Source organism: Penicillium longicatenatum, assembly GCF_028827895.1.
Source record: "Penicillium longicatenatum strain IBT 33135 chromosome Unknown contig_6_segment0_segment0, whole genome shotgun sequence".
NCBI classification, from domain to species: domain Eukaryota; kingdom Fungi; phylum Ascomycota; class Eurotiomycetes; order Eurotiales; family Aspergillaceae; genus Penicillium; species Penicillium longicatenatum.
In genome coordinates, this window is record NW_026643123.1 from 3,373,090 (window position 1) to 3,392,089 (window position 19,000).

The window sequence follows — 19,000 nt, forward strand, 5'->3', positions numbered from 1 at the left end:
GACAAACGCCGGTGCCGTCGTGGCAAAGTGCAAAATTGACAGAAGACACCAATCCTCCGCATTAACATGAATCAAACGTCGTCGATGGAATAATAAGAAATGCTTCAAAAGACCGTGAGTCGGTCGGAACGTGTCAAGACAGGTGCCCATCTAAGGACATAGGAAACTCGTTGGCCGCACAATTAGGTATGGAAAGGCTTGCAAGAAAAACGGGGTTTCACGGGAAACAAGAAACAAGTGTTTCGTTATGATAGATGTTAAAAGATATACATTCATGACAAATGGGGAAATATATGGGAATCAAGGGAATAAAGCGAGGGCCTCAAGACAGACCCGACGTGTCAATGAAGTAGAATGAATGGGCGAGCTGTGCGAGAGAAGTAAAAAAGCCAATCGACATGTAACGAGGTATCTTCGGGTAGTCGAATGGAAACGCCACCGGATTTTGCAAATGCCATGCACGAAGTGAGACGTAGACTTTGGAATCAAATATCGGGAGGGGCGTGAGGGGGATATGACGCTATGCGAGCCAATATGCATGGAAATCAAGAAATGGGAACTCTTTCTTCAAGGTCGTCGGGGGTCGTATCAAGGTGTGGTGTGGCACCAGTGGCGGTGATATACCCATGCTGCCTTCTGGCAGTCTTTGCTGCAGTACTTGGTGCGCCGGCAGCGGCGGCACTTGGCGAACTGTCGCTGGAACTCCTCCCACTTGCCACACTTGTAGTAGGCACATTGACGAATACCGCCTCGTGACTCGTCCTTGCGACAGAGGTTTCTCATCACCACGCAAGCCCAGTACTGCATGTCCTTCGAGTGATGTCGAACGGTAAACTTCTCCACCAGGGGGAAGATGTTGACATCGTCAGGTAGCAGGTACTCATCTTCCTCTTCGGGGGACTCAATCGGAGAAGACGGATCAGCGTTGTCATCAAGGAGATGCAATTCGCGATCGATCTTGAGTTTGGGAACAAGATGTGAGCGTTGGAAATATGACCGGAGGTTGCAGTATTTTGAGACATATGCAAGAAGCTGCAGAGACATTAAGACATCTTCATCCCGGGGCATGGTGGTCAGGACGCCCTGAGTCGCGGGGGTATTTCGATCACGGAGGTACAAGGCGTAGGGGCTGGGAGCGAGAGTGGGAGAATTAGGGTTGTTTGGGGCTTGAGTGGGGGAAAGACCCAGTCCACCGTTGTTTTGAGTGTTGGCGGTGTTGTTAATGATGCTGCCATCCACAGCAGAGCGGTGGGCGATATTGAAGGTTTCAGCTTCCGGGCCCTCTTCAGATGGATCCGTGACGGTCAGACCACCGTGACTGGCGGAGACATCGTCGATCATTGTAGTTGTTGACTGCTCGTCAACGCTGTCGATATCCATCCGATTTGGCAGGCCAACGATAGGCTCAGTTCCCTGTCCCAAGACAGCATCGTCACCCATGGTTGAGTCCTCTCCGTTGGCATCATCCGATTCACCAGAAGCAGACTGCTGCTGCTGGATTGGAGGTCGAGCCCTAACTGGAGGAGGGGGTGGGGGGATGCTTCGAGCTTGAGGTTGGAGCGGCCCGCTGGGAGTTGTCGGGGAGTCCGGTTGTGAGATGATGCCCGTCTGTAGTCCTGGAAGCATGCTGGCAAGGCGCTCCGCATCACGCACAGGCCGCAGACCAAATCCTTCTGTGGTATCTATCGGGGGAATAGCGGTAGCAAGAGGCTGCATAGTGCGCAGGCGATGACTGGCGCGGGTGTAGCGGGCATCGTGGGTCCGGTGATTATGCACATCCTGTCGGAAGGTACTGCGTTCAGGCGGGGAGGTCATCGGGGCGCGAGGAGGGGAGGTAACATCCATAACATCGGAGTCGGTTGGCTGGCTATCCTGATAGTATGGTTGAGGGATTTCGATGCTTGGAGGAGGGGCTTGGCGGCGAGAAGAGCGAGATTCGGTAGGAGCGTTGGATTCGGGGCCAGATCGGCCAGCGACTTCGCGAACCGAAGAGCTAGATTTGCTGGGGATGGCCGATCGGCTGGAGTGCTTGTGAGATTCGGGATCGGCACGCGATCGTACCTTGTCCACCACCTTGATGTAGTTGTCCAGTATGGTGGCAATTACCGGGACCATGTCGGCTTCCACGACCCTGGTCCTCACGTTCTCCGATCCTCGAACTCCGATATTCACCACACATTGAAATGCTAGGCTCCATTTCCACATCTCCATCAAATCCTTGCTCCTGCCCTCCTTCAGGATGCAAACGAGTCGTTCGATGCCGCCATCGACAGTGAGGATATCCCGAATCCGTGCAGATGAAGTTGTGAGATACGCAAGGTGGTTCAAAGAGTTGATAAGTGGTAAGGTAGATGTGCAATCAAGGGCACGTCGGTCGTAGAGTGTGGTTGTGATGTTGACCGAGGCCTTGTTCACATTGGGGATGCTAAAGTTAACTTCCCGCATGATGAACGAGGCAGATGGTAATCAAGACAAGAAAAAGGCACAAAAACCAAGAAAGGAACTAAAAGCAGGGCAGATGAAATGGATGAAAGGGCATCCAGTATGCAAAAAAAGGCCAGATGAGTTGAGGACCTTGACGATGCCTGGATGGTGGGATTCACGCCCCCTAAAACCAGCAGACGTCGACTCCACAAGCGGTGGGATCAAAGATCTCTCGCGTAATGCAACGGCTTTACTCCAGCGACATCGAGATAACCGAAATAGTATCGATATACTATGAGCGATGCCCGATGAGGGTTGACTGAGGGGGTGCGGATTTGGTGATGACTCCACGAGACCCTCGACAGGAAGAGCGGAGAAAAGACGGGTGGCAGGGATACCAGTGATTCCCAGACTATTAAAGGAAGGAATAGGAAATAGTTGCGATGAAATCGAGGGAGAATAGATGGGGGTGGGTTGGTGTTGGGTTGATGGGCGAAGGAGAGAGAAAAGCCTTTGAGAGCGAAAGCGGAGAGGCGTCAGGTGCCTCCTTAATATTACGGGACCCGAACATTGGCTTTCCCGCCACCGTGAACCGACTCGCTCTATTTTTAACGGCACTTGCACTGTCGTACATGGGCAAAAGGTTCTTCGTCCAACTTGACTACATTCATGGGCAATGACTCTGGAATGGAAAATGCCCGATCTTTTGCGTTGCCGCCCTGCAGGAGATATCCGCTCCCTCGTGGCGACATGGCCGATACCGAGTTGACTGACTAACCCAGCCTCCAAGGCTTCAAGGATTCTCCGAGACGATCCCCCTGAACTGATGACATGTATTCATATAAACAGGTTATGAACGGTCTAGATATCTCCTTTGTTTCATTTTGATTCAGGTTGTATATTGTATGCAGGGTCGAATTGGTTTGCGGTCAATTCGAATGTCGCAATATGCGTGGAGTCTCAATATTGAATCTTAATAGGTCAGCCCTTCTGAGAGTATATGCACCTTGGTCGCTTCGCACAAGAACTAGATATTCCATTTCTTCCAAGGTTCTAAGAATGTGTGATGAGGTTCACTATGTTCACCTAATAACGTCTAGGTGGTCTTGAGTGTTTTCTAGCATTCGTCGCTTGACATGGGAACGTCAAGACCAGGGGCCCAGAGGTACTCGTGCACAGATTACAGTCTGGGGCATGCCACCTTGGAAGATGTGTTGATAAGCCAATGACCTAACACAAATATGTCCTTTCACAGACTACAGTAGCAACCCCTGAAAGTACATCACAATCTCTTGAGATAGAGAACAAATGTTCTGGACATTAGAACTACATCGGAAAGATCGACTCGAGTTCCGTGCATTACATTCCTTGCTATTTTCGATCAAACACACCCATAGGTTCCCCAAGGATGACCTCGGGACGGAAAAGCACCGTTGAAGGTCCATGATACTTATGGGTCAATTATGTTGATAGAATCCACTCTTGGAGTCATGATGAACTACCAAGACCCTCCAGTTGCAATGCTATGCCCCTTTCCGACCCGCTTGGACCTTTATCTTCATACTGCCTATGTATACAGTAAATAGCATATTAGTGGTAATACTCATACCTACCTTGAAAGATATCCAGAGCGGTCTAATTGTTGGGCATCAACCATTCTCCCAGTGCTTGAAAGGTACCGATAGAAAACTCATGGGATGCTGATGAGGGAGGTTGAGTCTAGGCTCCCACCAAGCCTTGTAATTACTCAGTTGCAATTCGGAACTTCGGCCAACAGCCTCATGTCTGACGCTCCGAAGATGTGCATTTATGCCCGGCTGGCTGCATTCGAACGGAACAAATGACGAACGAGAAATATCACCTGCATTTGACCGGGCCTCTAATGTAGATCCTCGAGTGGGGGTCGGTGGAGAGAGCGAGCATTGGCACCAATATCCAGTGGGCCGTTGTTGAAAAAAACCAAGTCGAACAATGGAGACTGTAAACGGCATACTCCGTACATCAATACCAGATCGGCCCCCTCAGGCCGCCTGAAATAGCTTTGCTGACGTGCAGAGAACAAGGTGTGCAATGTCCAGCTGGAACCTAATAGAAAGGCGCACATCTCACGGTCCTGGAGTAAGTTGACCTAAATAATGATCGTCTAGGCTCATATCAAGCTGGGCGGGTTCTCTCCGGGAGGAAAAAAAAGGGGCCCAGAGACGGTCTCACGTAGTGGGGACCTCATCTTCCTGACGCACCGATGAGCCGAGTCGGCGTGAAGCGATCAAATCTTGGAAACGGAAGGTAAATTGGCAGGATCAAACGGTTTGACCCCTCTAATAAAAGTTTCTTGCATCCTTTTCTCCTCTCTTGGTTTCTTCAGTGTGAAGGGAGAAATCATATGCAGGTTAGTCAGCCTCAGTGGAGTCCTTAATCCAACCAAAAAAGGAATGGCGAATGAGCTTGGGCCTGTTGGTGGCTGGGTGGTACAGTGCCGAAGAAGTTGCGGTATCGTATCTGTAAACAATAAGAAATGATTCTTCAGGGTCAAGGGAAAGGCGCCCTTCATCTCCGGGCGCCTAATGTCCGTAGGGTTTTTAATAGCCCCAAATTTGCCCCAAGAGGCCCTCACAACGCGGAAAGGATCAGCCGGGTACGATGACGCCAAGTTGCACCACACCAATCAGAGACATGAGTAGACAATGAAATGGGAGTAAATAGCCGCGGCTTTCTGACGTGGAGAAAAGTTGAGGCTGCACTGCTCTATAAACAGGGGGGGGGCCTTCAAGGTTTCTATACATAACCTGCATAGCCAGACCCATCGTTCCCAACCTTACTCCGCAAGATGTACTGTACCAAATGTTACACTGTGTATGGAAAGAATTTGAGAGACCTGAAATCTTATAAATTCGCATCAGCAACCATTGGGGCCAGGTGCGCTAGGCTGATCCCCAGCGCCACTGGACGCTTTGAAATCCCCCGTTAGGGTTGTTGGTTTCTCGGTCAGCGCTAATGACCGAAATTGCCCCCTCCCAAGAAGAACCTCGTGCGTAGTCCTATGCAGAACTGGTCCATTGTCTTTATAGCAAAGATGCATTTCTAGCAGGACAAGAATCAAGATCACTGGCTCAGGTACCCGGGGAGGATTCACCCCCCTGTTGCAGGCGCGTGTATTGTCAGCGTATTACCGCCCGGGGAAATAGCGCATCAATACGTGACATACACAGATAAATCATCATTTGGCCAGCTTCGGCACCATGAGTATTGTCGATGACAAGAAGCAACAATTGCAAACTCTGTATTTTAATCATCAACTCCTGCAACCTTAGAAGTAAATTTTATGGGTCAATTGAGGGAATTTGAACTAGTCGTAAATCATGGAGTTCCCAAGTCGCAATGCGAGGTCATCAAGTTACCACTAGCACCCGGTAATACACAAGCCCCCTGTTCAGAACCTTCGATTCCTCCCTCTCCCTCTCCCTCTCTTTCCTCGAGCCCGCCTCAATCCCCTTTGCGACCACTTTTTATTTCACAGTACTATGTTCACAGCTTGAGGCCTGAACTCGGTCGCTTCCGCTCTCGCTCCACTTTCAGTCCCTTTTTCCTTTCTTCGGATTCCTCCCAACCTCCCCTTACTACCTTTACCCCCCCCCCCTGGACATTGGTTCCTTAGCTTCCCCTCCTCCCAACAACACGACCCCAGGGGCCCTTACTCGGCAACATGGCAGCCGACATGACGGGCGAACAAATGCAGGCGAAAATTACCGCGGCCCGGCGCGAAGCAGAGGGGTTGAAGGACAAGATCAAGCGCCGGAAGGATGAGCTGGCCGACACCTCCCGTACGACTTCCTGACCTCCCGCACGTTGAACTCACCACCCCGGAATAGATCTCTAGCCATTCCCACACTTCAGCAGGATGACGTGGTGGTGGAATCTGGATGACCAATGCTGACCCTCACGCAGTTCGCCAAGTAGCACAGCGAGAGACCGATGCCCTCCCTCGAATTGGCATGAAGCCTCGCCGCACACTCAAGGGCCATTTGGCGAAGATTTACGCCATGCACTGGTCGACCGACCGCCGCCATCTCGTGTCAGCTTCGCAGGACGGAAAGCTCATCATCTGGGATGCCTACACCACCAACAAAGTTCACGCCATCCCCCTGCGCTCATCGTGGGTCATGACTTGTGCGTACGCGCCCAGTGGAAACTACGTCGCCTGCGGTGGTTTGGACAACATTTGTTCCATTTACAACTTGTCGTCGCGCGAAGGCCCTACTCGGGTCGCGCGCGAGCTGTCTGGTCACTCCGGTTACCTCTCTTGCTGTCGATTCATCAATGATCGTCGCATTATCACCTCTTCCGGCGATATGACCTGTATGCTGTGGGATATCGAGTCTGGGTCCAAGGTCACCGAGTTCGCCGATCACCTCGGCGACGTGATGTCGATCAGTATCAATCCGACCAACCAGAACATCTTCGTCTCTGGTGCCTGTGATGCTTTCGCCAAGCTGTGGGATATTCGTACCGGCAAGGCCGTGCAGACATTTGCTGGCCACGAGTCCGATATCAACGCCATCCAATTCTTCCCCGACGGCAACGCCTTCGGTACCGGCTCTGACGACACTTCTTGCCGTCTCTTTGATATCCGCGCCGATCGCGAGCTGAACATCTACCAGGTATATTTCTGCGGCAAACCCGTGTGGTCGATAATATGAGACTAATTCTTTTCTGCAGAGCGACCAAGTTCTTTGCGGTATTACCTCCGTTGCTTTCTCCGTGTCTGGCCGATTACTGTTCGCTGGTTACGACGATTTCGAGTGCAAGGTAGGTCACTGGAAGCTGAAGACCGGGTTGAAACTTTGCTAACAGCGCGATCTTAGGTGTGGGATGTCCTTCGTGGCGATAAGGTTGGCTCCTTGAGCGGCCACGAGAACCGCGTGAGCTGCCTGGGAGTCAGCAACGACGGCATCAGTCTGTGCACTGGATCTTGGGATTCTCTTCTCAAGGTCTGGGCCTGGTAATTCCCCTCCCAAAAAGAAAAACAAACGCAAGATACCCCCGTGTCGATCATTTGCAATGCTCTTATTCGAATTTTTTCTTTTGGTTCGATGGGTCGGATCTCCGCCATTGTACGATAATAATCAGTTACCGGGGAGCTCCTAGCTTCTCCTGATAATACGGCGCAGATTTGTCCGTCGCATGCGATACGGAAAGCGTTGGATGGTGGAGGTGAACGCGGCGCCGGGGAAGAAACGAAAGCGACGACACAATGTTTTGGACATGACGAGAGAGAGCACTTGCCGTCTGGGATGGATGGTTGTACCTGACTTTGGTACCGACTGAGACCGGAGATTTGGTGCTTCCATGGCTATTTCGTCGGCTTCCTGTTTCTCTGTTTCTCTCCTGCTGGATGATGCCCCTATTCTCTTCTTTTCAACTTTTCCCTTTTTTTTTTTCCCCCTGATATTTCTTCCCCCTTTATTTCTTCTTCTCTATTACCCCTCTTCGTTCTGGACTGCCTTTTCTGCATCGGTCTCGGTATGTATTTTCTCGGAAAGGAAAGGAAAGGACCGGTTTGTTGGATTTGGCCATGATCTTTTTTTGTCTGATTTACCCTTTGCGTTCCCGCGTCATCTCTTTTCCTATTTCCCTGTCTCGTCAAAGAGTGTGTACCTATTTTGTGTCCTTGTGACCTCGAATCCCCTCAAGGGATTCAGACCGGATTTCCTCGATCCTGTTCTTGAGCAGTTCCAATTTCCATTTGTGCTTTTCACTGTGTTTTCTTTTTCTTCTTCTGTGGGGACTGGAGGCTGTCTATTCGACTGCACCTGGAATCCTCTTTGGTGGGCCTGGGCGTCGGTCAGCGTGGCGTGAGCTTCATAGGGCATGCATACAAGGTGTCTTCCAAAATTCAGCTGCCCTGGTAGAGAGAACCTGTAGACCTGTAGACCTCAGGAAACCGAGTATGGCTTGTACTTGAAGAACAGGGATTGTGTTCGTCCTGAGATGCCGGTGATATCCCTGTACATTCACCAATGCCAGCCATGCATGCATGACTCAGTCTCCTAGTCAGCATGATATGCTAAGATCTAAAAATGTCCATGAGCACAAGACTGACCCAATCCCAATTCCAATCCCTAGCGCGTACTCTGGGGAAGACTAACCGATAGCCCAGCCCTAGCCAGATTGCCATTTGGGGGCCAACGCCACGAGAACGATCCTAACATGGCCTAGTTCATAAGCCTATTTTAGTGGGCTTTCAAGACCTTCGATGTCTTTTGGGCTTCCCCAATTCTTCCGGCATATGAGATCGAACAGGTCGTGATTAGACTCGCTGCCTCCCGAGTCTTTGGGCAGGGGGACGAAGAATGAAAGAAAAGGCAACCGGCAACCGGCAACCGTGCACACGAAGGATTCTAAACGAGACAGGAATCCGTTTCTATTTTTTCCTTGCCGCGGCACGGCATCAAGGATCCATCTTCATCCGGTTTCTCCACAGACTGTTCTCCTCTTCAGGCAGTGGATCCACCAACGATCTCTCCTTGCGACTCGGGTGATTCCCGTTGGGGGCCTGGAACGCTTAACGTGGATCGAGGCTCGGATCTGCGTCACCTGTGGGTTTATTTCGGGGCCGAGATGGGGTTCGAGGTTTCATGAACTGGACTCATCACATAAACAAAGCTGAAACGAGGCTTGAATGTGATGAGCACGAACCGCGTGGGCTTATGGGCTGAGGAGGTTAAATTCCCACGTGCGATAAGCATCTACGCTAGTTGACTAGAGTTGAACATGAGAATGAGCATGAGGATCATCAATCAAGAGTAGGGAATATTCGATCTCTTAGTCTCTATAGAATGTCTTATCCTCGAACTCATGTGTATACGTCGTGTAGTGGTTCGGCCGTTCAGTGGGTCCCGGATCGTCGAGCCTGAAACCACATCGAAAAGGGGCTTTTGTGCCCGTTTCACCCTGGCGATCTCTTCCCAGCTCAGCCCCTCCGCCGTCTCAACCTTCTCTTTGACTATCTCTCAGGGGGTTCTCTTTTGAAACTTGCCAATCTCAGCTTCACTTCAAGGCCCCAGACTCAGCCTTTCATAAATTCCCACGTTCCCCCCCCGCCACCCCCCATCTTTTCCACGATGTCTGCCCAAGAAGAATTCAATGCACTCGTGAATAACAATCGCGACAAATTCACTTCTCACCCAGAAGATCACGACGATCTCCACTTCTCTGACGAAGACGACTCCGGCTCCGACGCTATCCCCCGCAACCTGCGCCAACGCCACACCGTCGATTCCTCGGACGAGGACGAAGATTTTGACGACAACATGGTTTCCTCTACCAACTACCAAATCCCCAAGAACACGTTCGAGGCCAATACCGGCCCTAAGGGTGTGATTGCCGACGCCCAGGCTTTTGAGCGTGCACGCAAGAAGTCTTTCCGTAGAACGTTGCTTAATGCTGCGGGCTTCGATCAGAATGGCCCCGCCTTTGGGTCGGCTAAGCCTGAGCCCCCGGCTCCCGTAACGGATGGGTCGTCGGGCAGCGAGGATGAGGAGGAGCGCTTTTTACGAAAGTGGCGTGCGTCGCGCATGCAGGCTTTGCAGAACCGCGCGGCCCGACGCCCCTCACCCCGCGGCCGTCACTATGGTCAGGTCGACATTGTTGATGCTGCGGGTTACCTTGATGCAATTGAGAAGGTGACTTCGGGTACCGTTGTTGTGGTTTGCATCTTTGATCCCAAGGTATGTTTGTTGCATCTGTTTTCTATTTTTTATTTTTATTCAATACAAGTCTAACCACCATGCCAGTCTGATGAGAGTGCTATTGTGGAAGAATGTCTCAACACTATCGCCCGCAGACAATCCACTACTCGTTTTGTCAAGCTGCATCATGAAATCGCTGAGATGGATCACATCCAAGCCCCGGCTCTGCTGGCTTACCGTGCTGGTGATGTCTTCGCTACTATCACGGATATTATCCGCAACATTCCCCGAGGTCGGCCCTGCAGCGCAGACAGCCTAGAGGATCTGTTGAAGCTGTACGTTTTCCATTGTGATTATACTGCTCTCATGTCCGTCATACTGATATTGTACTTAGGAACCGCGTGTTCTAATCATGCATACAATCTTTCGTCCATTTCCAGCAAGGCGTCTTGGCTCCCTTTCCTCGCAATTTCCTATCCTCTCATTTTCATTTTCATTTCTCAAAGTGTCTTACCAACCATTTCTCATTTCTATGTCCACAAAAAGGGAAGAAGGGCGGCTACTTCGACGGCGTTGGAGCGTATAGACTGCATGGAAGTCTTGCGAATCTTTTTTCATGTACTATGGTTTCATTTCTATTTTGGGTGGTGCACATGGCCGTCCACGGCTTTCCTTGTCGCGGGATGACTGTGTTTCAGCTGGTCTGACCGGTCTGGGTTGGAAGGTGTCGTGTTTTGTTGAGATATCCCATCTGCTTTCTAGTTTATGCAACGTGATCAAATATGCTTTTGGTGCTCGTAGACAGATGGGTCTGGACAGGCTTATTTGATGAGTTTGGTTCTTCTGCAGACAAGCCGATCTCATGGCATGTTGATAGAACAACCTGACCGCCATTCTCAGCCCCATCGCCTGGAAGCGTGGAGTCGTACAGATGATCGGGGGTTTTCGTAGTAGTTCGGTCTTCCAGGTACGTAAGAATAAGCTTATCGCTTTGCATGAACGATAGGCAACAGCACTATCCCCTGTTGTAGAGTCGCGTACGTTTCAAGTTACCCAGCTCTAGTCTCAGCACTATCAATCTCCCAGTCATAGTAAGCTTGTACAACTATCCCTCTGTGATTCAACTGGGGTGGAGTCCCAAATCACATACCCTATCCGCCTACAGGTGCAAGGTTATTCACATCGTGCGCTACAACCAATTTGAGGATACAGCTACCTAGTCAATTGAGAAAAGACTAATAGTCAGGCGATACAGCTTTTCAACTTCAGGGATGAACCTTGATGTGTAATTGTCAAGGGCAATGGAAATAGTCAGGCCTTGCTGATTCAATGTCATGGGACCCTCGCCGATCTGCCCCTGCCCAGGTGTAGGCTGCAATCGAGTCATAGCGAGCTTGTTTCGAACTTGTTTCAAATCTTGCTGAAAATAGTGGAGATGGCCTGAAAGCTGACAGTGATCTTGAGTTTGCTCATCTTCAAAAAGATATGATGTTCTGACTACTGAATCTCAGAAAGGTCTGGATTGAGTTAACCTATCGAATATAATCACTCAGTCCCCCGGAAGAGTTTCAATGTTTAGATTCTTGGGTAATTGTAGCGAGAACGGAAACCATGCCTTGATAGTCTAAGAAAAACACAATAAACATACGCCAAGATCAAATTGTGGTATCAGAGCCATAACGAAGCCTTCCAGCAAACCGTACCTCATGGCTGTATCAATACCAGCCCACCAGAAAACATAGATTATTTTCAACAAGCTCAGCATCTACGAATGGAAAGGAAAGGAAGGACAAGAAGTGCAAGGAAAGCACCAGCAAGGTTGATATGAGCATCCGCTAACTCCCCGTCAAAAAGACATAGCAGAGAAGGAAACAAGGAAATAGAACGGTAAAATGGCTTATCCCGGACTGACAGAAGCCGAGTATTGCAGACATCAAGAAAAGGACCAGAATATGCCGTGGCTTACATAGCCCCACGCTCCGACGTGAAATCCCAGAGCATCTTGATCAAAGTATCCGGGAGCGTGTACAGGTCCACGTGGAACTCGCCCACTGATGCAGATGTTAGTGTACGTTTCCAAGTTGGGTTGAGGGCACATACTGTCGACGTCATTCTTTGTGTACGAATCTGCTGACTTGTTGTCGTGCACCATCTGCACGACCTGCAACAGGTCATCCTCGCCGAGTTTCTGGAGTCCCTCTGCAAGCTTATCCATGTCCACCTGGACAGGGTTAGTTTGGTTGTCATGGGTTTGAGAGGGGTTGAGTCATACGTTCTTATCAGTGCGCTTCTTCTTCTTAGCACTCTCCTCACCAGCTGCGCTACGCTTTTTCAATCCATTCTCATCACCCGGGACAGAGCCCGATTCACGCAGAGTGGCTAAGAAAGCAGGCTTGGGGTTCTTGAAAGTCTACATTGCCACGGAAGGCCGGGTCAGAAAACATTTCATATGAGCACGTGGGTGAAGTCAACTTACGATGACGTGCTTGGACTCGTATCGCTCTTGCAGGAAGTTGAGGTCATGGTTGACGAAGTGGGATTTATCGGCGGTGAGCTCAATCTGCATGTCAAACTCACCCCATCCCTCTTCCTGAATACGGAAAGGTGGGTTCTTGAAAGCTGTTTACCGGATACTTAATCAGCCTCGAGTCCTTCAAGCAGACGCGCCTTGTGGACCGGGATCCACCTGAATCTAGTGAGAGTCGAGAGAAACCTACTTTGTACAGCGCGGGAGCCGAAACTTGGGTGGAGGTGGTATGTGACCTTGTCGAAGAGGCTGGCGGGAATTTGCTCTCCCTTGTCGTTGACAACGTACACCTCGATCGACCATGAACGCTGAGGGAAACCCTCAACCTCGGAAGGCTTGTCACTGTGGCAAAGAAAAAACCCCCCAGTTAGCGCATGTGCTTGGGCAGAAAGTACAGACAAACAAGTATGTTTGGATTAAGTGGGAGATTGAAGGGCATCGGAGCGCGTGATACGAATATGGTTTGCTTCAGGCATCGGTCTTGTTGATAAGCATGCGCCCTCGACCGCCAGCCATTGAAAATACCATTTTGTCACCCATGGATGATATATTGAAGACTTGAGGTATGCGGACGGGTTCAATTGCTGCTCTGGGGTGTGGAAGGACGGATAGGGCAGACAGGGTCGGCAGGTTGTCGAGAACGTACATGATATGCTGCTCCGTGACAAGACGGACAGTGCGCTTAACCTATCACGGAAAGTAACGATTAGCATAAGAATGACAATTATGTAAAATGCGCCTGCGCTAGGGCTCTAAGGTATCTTTGAAATGAGAAGAGAGCTTTGGTGGAGCGGGAGGACCGTGATGGATCGAACCGACATAGACGAGGTGCGGCGCAGGCAGAGTTAGGATGATGACTCACCTCAGGCATGATGGTAATAACTTTTATCGGAGTAGCTCCAGGCCGTTAAACGGTATGATTGGGCCTAACAAAGGTGCGCGGAGCGTGTAGAAGTTTGGGGACGGACGTGGTTTGCGCGGCAGTGCGAAAGAAGAGAACGCGCAGGGCTTGGCCTTGCAGTCTCGGTTTCAAAGGGATCGGATGGACTCGATAACGATAAGAGATCGAGAAAAGTGAATTAGAGACAATGTATAGCTCGATAAACCCTCGGCTTTGATCCTGTATATTGTAGAGGAAAAGATGCGGGTGGGGAGGAGGTGCGAGGTTGAAGGGGAGACTCAACACCGCCTACATGTATTATTCCCCGCGACCTGCAGACTCGCCACGACTTGAGCTCTTTCTGCGCCAATTCTTGAGTCTAACGTATTTTAAAGGCATAAACAGTCCACGTGCATAGTCGATTTTCCTTTAACCTCTAGACCCCAGTATATTGTGTGAATGGGATATGAATTGTACGAACTAGATAGTTGATTCCAACTGGAGAATGCATTTCTTTACAAGTACAAGAAATGAGCTACTTGCTCATGGGTCTCTGTATATGATGTGCAGGGTGTATATTCGATGGGAAAGGGGTCTATCTACTGCCGACTGTTGGACCAAAGACATCAAGAATTTGCCCTCTTTTCATAAGCCGCATTGCGATGTTTGCGCGAACAGCATCTTCATCACTGCCGTCTCGCGTGTACAGTCGTGGGGAAGGGGAGTTGGGGGAATGGAATATGGTGAAATTTGAACTGGTGAAAAGACATAAGGCATGGTTGAGTGTTGGGGTTGGGGAGTAGTTAAAAGTCGTGGTCCACCAAGCAAGAAGCTGTCGGCGGCGAGCGTGTATTGTATCACAATCGTGAGTTTTCACACTCGTTCATTGTTGGAGCGATAATATGGCAATGGCCATAAATTTACTCCTCAGCGTTGAAGAGCTTCTCGTTCTCCTGCTGAGCCTTCTCGAAGGCCTCCTTGAAGAGGTTGGCGTCTATATACAGGTTAGTCATACGCGATCTGTGTACCTATTTTATCATAGCTTCACTCACTCTCGCTGTTGGCAAAGCGAATGGCCAGGGTCTGAGCCTCGGGCTCACCCTCGCTGACATCAGCGGCGGCGTTCCACACCCAGCTGCGGTCAGAGCCGACATTGGGGCTCAGCTTCATGTCGGGGACGACTACACGAACTGTCAGTATTTCGGGCAGATTCGACCTCCTTCATGGAGTCTACTCACTGTAGTGGTTGGCGCAGACCTTGAGGGTCTTGTCGCGGCGCATGACCAGACGGGTCTTCTGGTTCTCCTTGTGCTTCAGCAAACGCACGTCACCAGTACCACGCTCCTTCCACTCCTTGCTGTCGCGGTCGAACTTGAACAGCTTGGCGCGCATCTTGAAGGACTGCTCCTCAAGCTCCTCGTTGGTCTTGGTCTCCACCTTCTCGGTCAGGCGAATAACGGGCTCGAAGTGAACGTCGGGGGACTCGGGGGCCTCGTCCTCGTTCTATGAAAAATTGTGGTCAGTCAAAATAAAATTATCGAGAAGTCACCATGGAGAACTGATCCAAACAGGATGACAATCTGGCAAGCCACCACACAAAACGCGGGGCCGAACTATGACCCCGCGCTCCCGTATTTTCTTTTTGGCCCATGCCACCAAAGTCCCATATTCAAGGTTCCCAGGCAGACGATCACTATCTGAGAGGAAACATATAACTCACATCCTCAGCCTGCTGGGCCTTGGAAGAGCCAGAGGGCTCGTCTGCACCTTCCTCGGTCTCCTCCTTCTTCTCCTTCTTAGGGCCACCACCGAACATAGAGAAAACGCTGTCAGAGGTCTTGGCAGCGGCGTCCTTGGTAGTCTCAGCAGCGTCCTTGGCGGCGTCGACAGCAGTCTCGGTCACAGTCTTCTCGCCCTCACCGGTGGCGGTGGTCTCGGGCTGCTGCTCCTCAACGGCGGTGGTGGGGTCGGGCTTGGTCTCCGCGACGTCAGACATGGTGAATAGCGGGTTAAAGTTTTTTTAAGGAGACGATAGGAAGTTTTGAAAGATGGACAGGCGATAAAACACCGGAATATGGTAAATTTCAGGAGAGGAATTGGGTTTGTTGATCAAGGAGATGACAATGAGGGGGGAAAAATTAATAGTTTGGGTGCGCGGGGGCAGAATATCGCCACCGCCTTCAGGCCCCATACAAGGCGACCTATTGTTAAGAACGCGAGGGGGTTTGGATCTATGCGAATCTAGTGAGAGCCTAACTTGATAGGGAAAGGTATCTGAAGTGCTATTGTTGGGGAATAACAAGAAAAAAAAAAAAACTAAAGCAATTGTGTTGCGCCGCATCCTCGCGTTGAACTATTCCAAAATCCGTTGCATCCCCCGCCTCAAATCGCCGTAAACAACAAAACACCCCGTAATTAGCCAGATCGTGGATGAGCAAGAAAGTGTGCGCTGATAAAGGTTGCAGAAGATATGACACTCATTGCTTCACCCCTTTATTCTGAGACTTAGCAGAGTCCTTTCCGCCGCGTCCCATGAAAATACGTGCACGAGTCTGAGCCCGATCCAGGGTGTCAGAGTTCGCACTGCGCACTCGATCCACCATGGAACGAAGGTCCACTTGGGATGCTGACTTGCCTAGACGACCCCAGGCATCACTAAGAGCCCCTCTGGCCCCCTGATTGACACGAACAGAGCGACTATGTAAAACAGAAGATACACTTCGGAATTGCTGGACAGCGTTGCGGGTGATAACCTCAGAGAGTTGCTTTGATCTGGACAGCATGCCATCTCCAGTGCGTAAGCTGTCATGGCCGAGACGCTCAGCGTCGTCGCGCAGGAAGTGAGATCTCTTGACCACGTCGCCCATGATCACCTGTAGATCTGTTGACAATCGGCCGTACACTTCAGACAACCCAGTTTGGGCGATCTGCAAGTCTTTTGTGAATTGCGAAGAAACTGCACGAGCTGCTCTTCTCCAATTTGCAATCTTCAGCCACGGCGTCCCAAAGTCAACAATAATAGTTTGATTGACTTGTGGCTTGGACTTAGCAATGATCGTCACATTGACCAAACCATACGCATCTTCTCGGTCCAACCGCAGCGTGTACACACCATCGAACAATGCGGCTAGCTCATACGCCAGGGCTTTGCCATCTCGGCAAACAGTAACATGGAATCGGGGCTGCTTTTTGTGGGATGCGATGTTCCGGGGAGGCTTGATGGCCACATGGCAGTCTCCAACGACTTGGATTTCAAACTGATCGGTCTTTTCAGAAAAGCCTATGCTTGAAACAGCGTGTGGCGTTGCCTGTCCTATATAGGAGCAACATGGAGAAGTGGCGGCCAGGCCCCCCGAATCACCCGACCACAGCGAAAGGGAAGTGTGCCTCATATGTTCCAAAGTTAACGGAGTTGGTAAGCCGATCGGTGTCAGTGTCGAGCTATGAGCGCCGGCCATTGTCGAGCCAGCAATCCATTGCACAATGAAAAGAATGATTGTCCTCGTCGCTGCATATCCGAGGGAGAGCATAATGGCTGAAACGAGCGTGAGCGTGGCGAGACGCAGCATTGCACCCATTGGAGGAGCTCGAACACTATCCAAGGATGGGATCCAGTTGCGAGGATGTTTCTCGGGGTCAGCAAAAGAGTAGGATTTGGCTGGTATCGGTGTGTCGACAGAGACCTTCGGTGTCTTCTTGGGGTAAAATTCCATGAGCGAAGCCAAATTCCTATTGAGCTGGCCAGGAGTGATACTCTCGAAAGTCTTCAGATCGATCGGGTAGCGCCTCAACACTACTGTTTCTCCAGTCTGTGCATGTCGAGACTCCAGACACACATGGAGGCTGCTCTGGTTCAGAGGGATGACTTCGCCAGCTTTTTCCCAGAGCGGTTCATCTGAGATGACCATGGCAGGGACTCCGTGTCGCTCCAAGAAAGCGTGGGCAGCGTGCCTAGTTCGCACAGCGGCACCATTATCACGGCTAGACACGAACAGGATGGCCACATCTGGTAAAGTCCACTCCGACGAGGAAGAAACATGATATTCATCTCCATCCCACCAAGACTGGCAAGAAGGACGATTCTTGAATGTAAGGTACACCGTGCGGGATCCATTCGGATGGTGGCCCTTCGTGGCTGCCACACACTCGTCAACCACAAGCTGGACATGAATGGGGAGAAGCTCTGCAAAGTTTGGCACAGCTCCAGCTCCAAAAGAAGTTGGCACAACATGGTACCGTGATGATTCAGCAGAGCTGGTTTGCGACCCTGCGGACGAGCTCGCCACCAAGACATCACCGATCTTGTCCAGAATAATGTTGCGACAGTCCGGCTGTCCGACATACAAGACGCGGAAAGGCTTGTCTAGGTCTAGGCTTTGCTTTGTCATGGTCTGCTGGACCGTCGCCATGAGAATTGATTGAGGTGAGCAATCTGGTAGCTGAGTCTTGATATCCAACGCTGCCGGTTCGTCAAAGATGCGGATCGTATGCTTCAGTTCTACCCGTTCCATCTCTGGCCACTTGTCAGGCTCGATAAACTCGATTGAGTCGATGGAATGTCGGTGAATAGGTATGGTGGTCAAATTGCTATCATCGATGGCAGCATCGGGGTTGAATAGGCCTGAGAACCGGTCCGGCCTAAGGCTGCGGATTTCGTCTTCCTGCATTTCCTGGTCTTCTTGTTGCTGTAGATCATCCTCATCAGGACCACCTGCCTCACTACTGCTGTAGCGCTCGTCCAGGCTGGCCACATCATCCGGTGTGGTCTGGTCGATCAACGACCCCACGTCGGTCTGTTCCGAGTGACTGCCATCTTCCGAATGTAGATCTGATACGCTGAGGGTTGCCCAGCTATCGCTCAGTGACTTGGGGAGGGGTTGCAGAGTGCTTTCTGACGCCATGCTGTTGGCGGGTCGTGAACGAGACAACCACTCTTCGACAGAGGCAGTCAGCGGCGGGAGGGTCGGGTACTGAAGATGAGAAGCGTGGGCGCTCGTAGGACGCCTGGGCGACTCTGAAGCGTTAGACATGATTTGAGGCTCATAGGAATAATTTGGATTCTCTGCCAAAATGAAATCAAATGAGCATGTTAAGAAAAAAAGAAAAGGGAAGACATACAGCGATGGAGAGGTGGAGGCATGTGCCCCGGTGGGTCCGCGGGGAGTTGCCTGTCAGCTGGTTTACCCAGGGCAAGGGCGGGGGAACAATAATCCCGTCAAAGAAGATATTGGGGATGAGAAGCGAATTAGATGTGGAGATTTGACAAATAGGTTTCGGTTAGTGAGAGAGACGATAGAGAAGAGAAAGAGGGGGAATAAGAAGCTCTTTGGTGCTGGATAAGTTGATAAGCATGACCTGGCGGGGTTGAGAAATTTAGTGACGCAACTAGATTCCAAATCCCACCATACATAGAAATCCCGGTGAACAGGCTAAGTTTTCCTATACATCCTTTTATTGTTTCCTGATACTTTTCAAACAGGA

The 19,000-nt window shown here is 50.7% G+C and overlaps 6 protein-coding genes across 6 annotated transcripts; 2 read left to right on the top strand and 4 right to left on the bottom strand.

Annotated features, from left to right (window-relative positions):
- Positions 1-588: 588 nt before the first annotated feature.
- samB (MYND-type zinc finger protein MUB1) lies at positions 589-2,445 on the bottom strand (the record flags this gene model as incomplete). The annotated part of the gene is made up of 1 exon (XM_057119849.1): positions 589-2,445. One exon carries the CDS (start codon positions 2,443-2,445, stop codon positions 589-591), a length of 1,857 nt encoding a protein of 618 aa, XP_056969404.1.
- Positions 2,446-6,127: 3,682 nt separating this feature from the next.
- Positions 6,128-7,427, top strand: N7484_009463 (WD40 repeat domain-containing protein; the record flags this gene model as incomplete). Its single annotated transcript, XM_057119850.1, has 4 exons — positions 6,128-6,245; positions 6,370-7,082; positions 7,141-7,230; positions 7,287-7,427. The coding sequence occupies 4 exons, from the start codon at positions 6,128-6,130 to the stop codon at positions 7,425-7,427; spliced, it is 1,062 nt and encodes a 353-aa protein (XP_056969405.1).
- Positions 7,428-9,545: 2,118 nt separating this feature from the next.
- N7484_009464 (phosducin family protein) lies at positions 9,546-10,522 on the top strand (the record flags this gene model as incomplete). The annotated part of the gene is made up of 3 exons (XM_057119851.1): positions 9,546-10,151; positions 10,218-10,447; positions 10,507-10,522. The coding sequence occupies 3 exons, from the start codon at positions 9,546-9,548 to the stop codon at positions 10,520-10,522; spliced, it is 852 nt and encodes a 283-aa protein (XP_056969406.1).
- Positions 10,523-12,074: 1,552 nt separating this feature from the next.
- N7484_009465 (putative transcription initiation factor subunit (TAF30)) lies at positions 12,075-13,510 on the bottom strand (the record flags this gene model as incomplete). Its single annotated transcript, XM_057119852.1, has 7 exons — positions 12,075-12,163; positions 12,213-12,333; positions 12,385-12,522; positions 12,589-12,731; positions 12,830-12,981; positions 13,286-13,326; positions 13,502-13,510. The coding sequence occupies 7 exons, from the start codon at positions 13,508-13,510 to the stop codon at positions 12,075-12,077; spliced, it is 693 nt and encodes a 230-aa protein (XP_056969407.1).
- Positions 13,511-14,439: 929 nt separating this feature from the next.
- On the bottom strand, positions 14,440-15,515 carry N7484_009466 (Ran GTPase-binding protein YRB1; the record flags this gene model as incomplete). Its single annotated transcript, XM_057119853.1, has 4 exons — positions 14,440-14,513; positions 14,572-14,700; positions 14,758-15,022; positions 15,240-15,515. The coding sequence occupies 4 exons, from the start codon at positions 15,513-15,515 to the stop codon at positions 14,440-14,442; spliced, it is 744 nt and encodes a 247-aa protein (XP_056969408.1).
- Positions 15,516-15,996: 481 nt separating this feature from the next.
- Positions 15,997-18,549, bottom strand: N7484_009467 (uncharacterized protein; the record flags this gene model as incomplete). The annotated part of the gene is made up of 1 exon (XM_057119854.1): positions 15,997-18,549. One exon carries the CDS (start codon positions 18,547-18,549, stop codon positions 15,997-15,999), a length of 2,553 nt encoding a protein of 850 aa, XP_056969409.1.
- Positions 18,550-19,000: the final 451 nt, after the last annotated feature.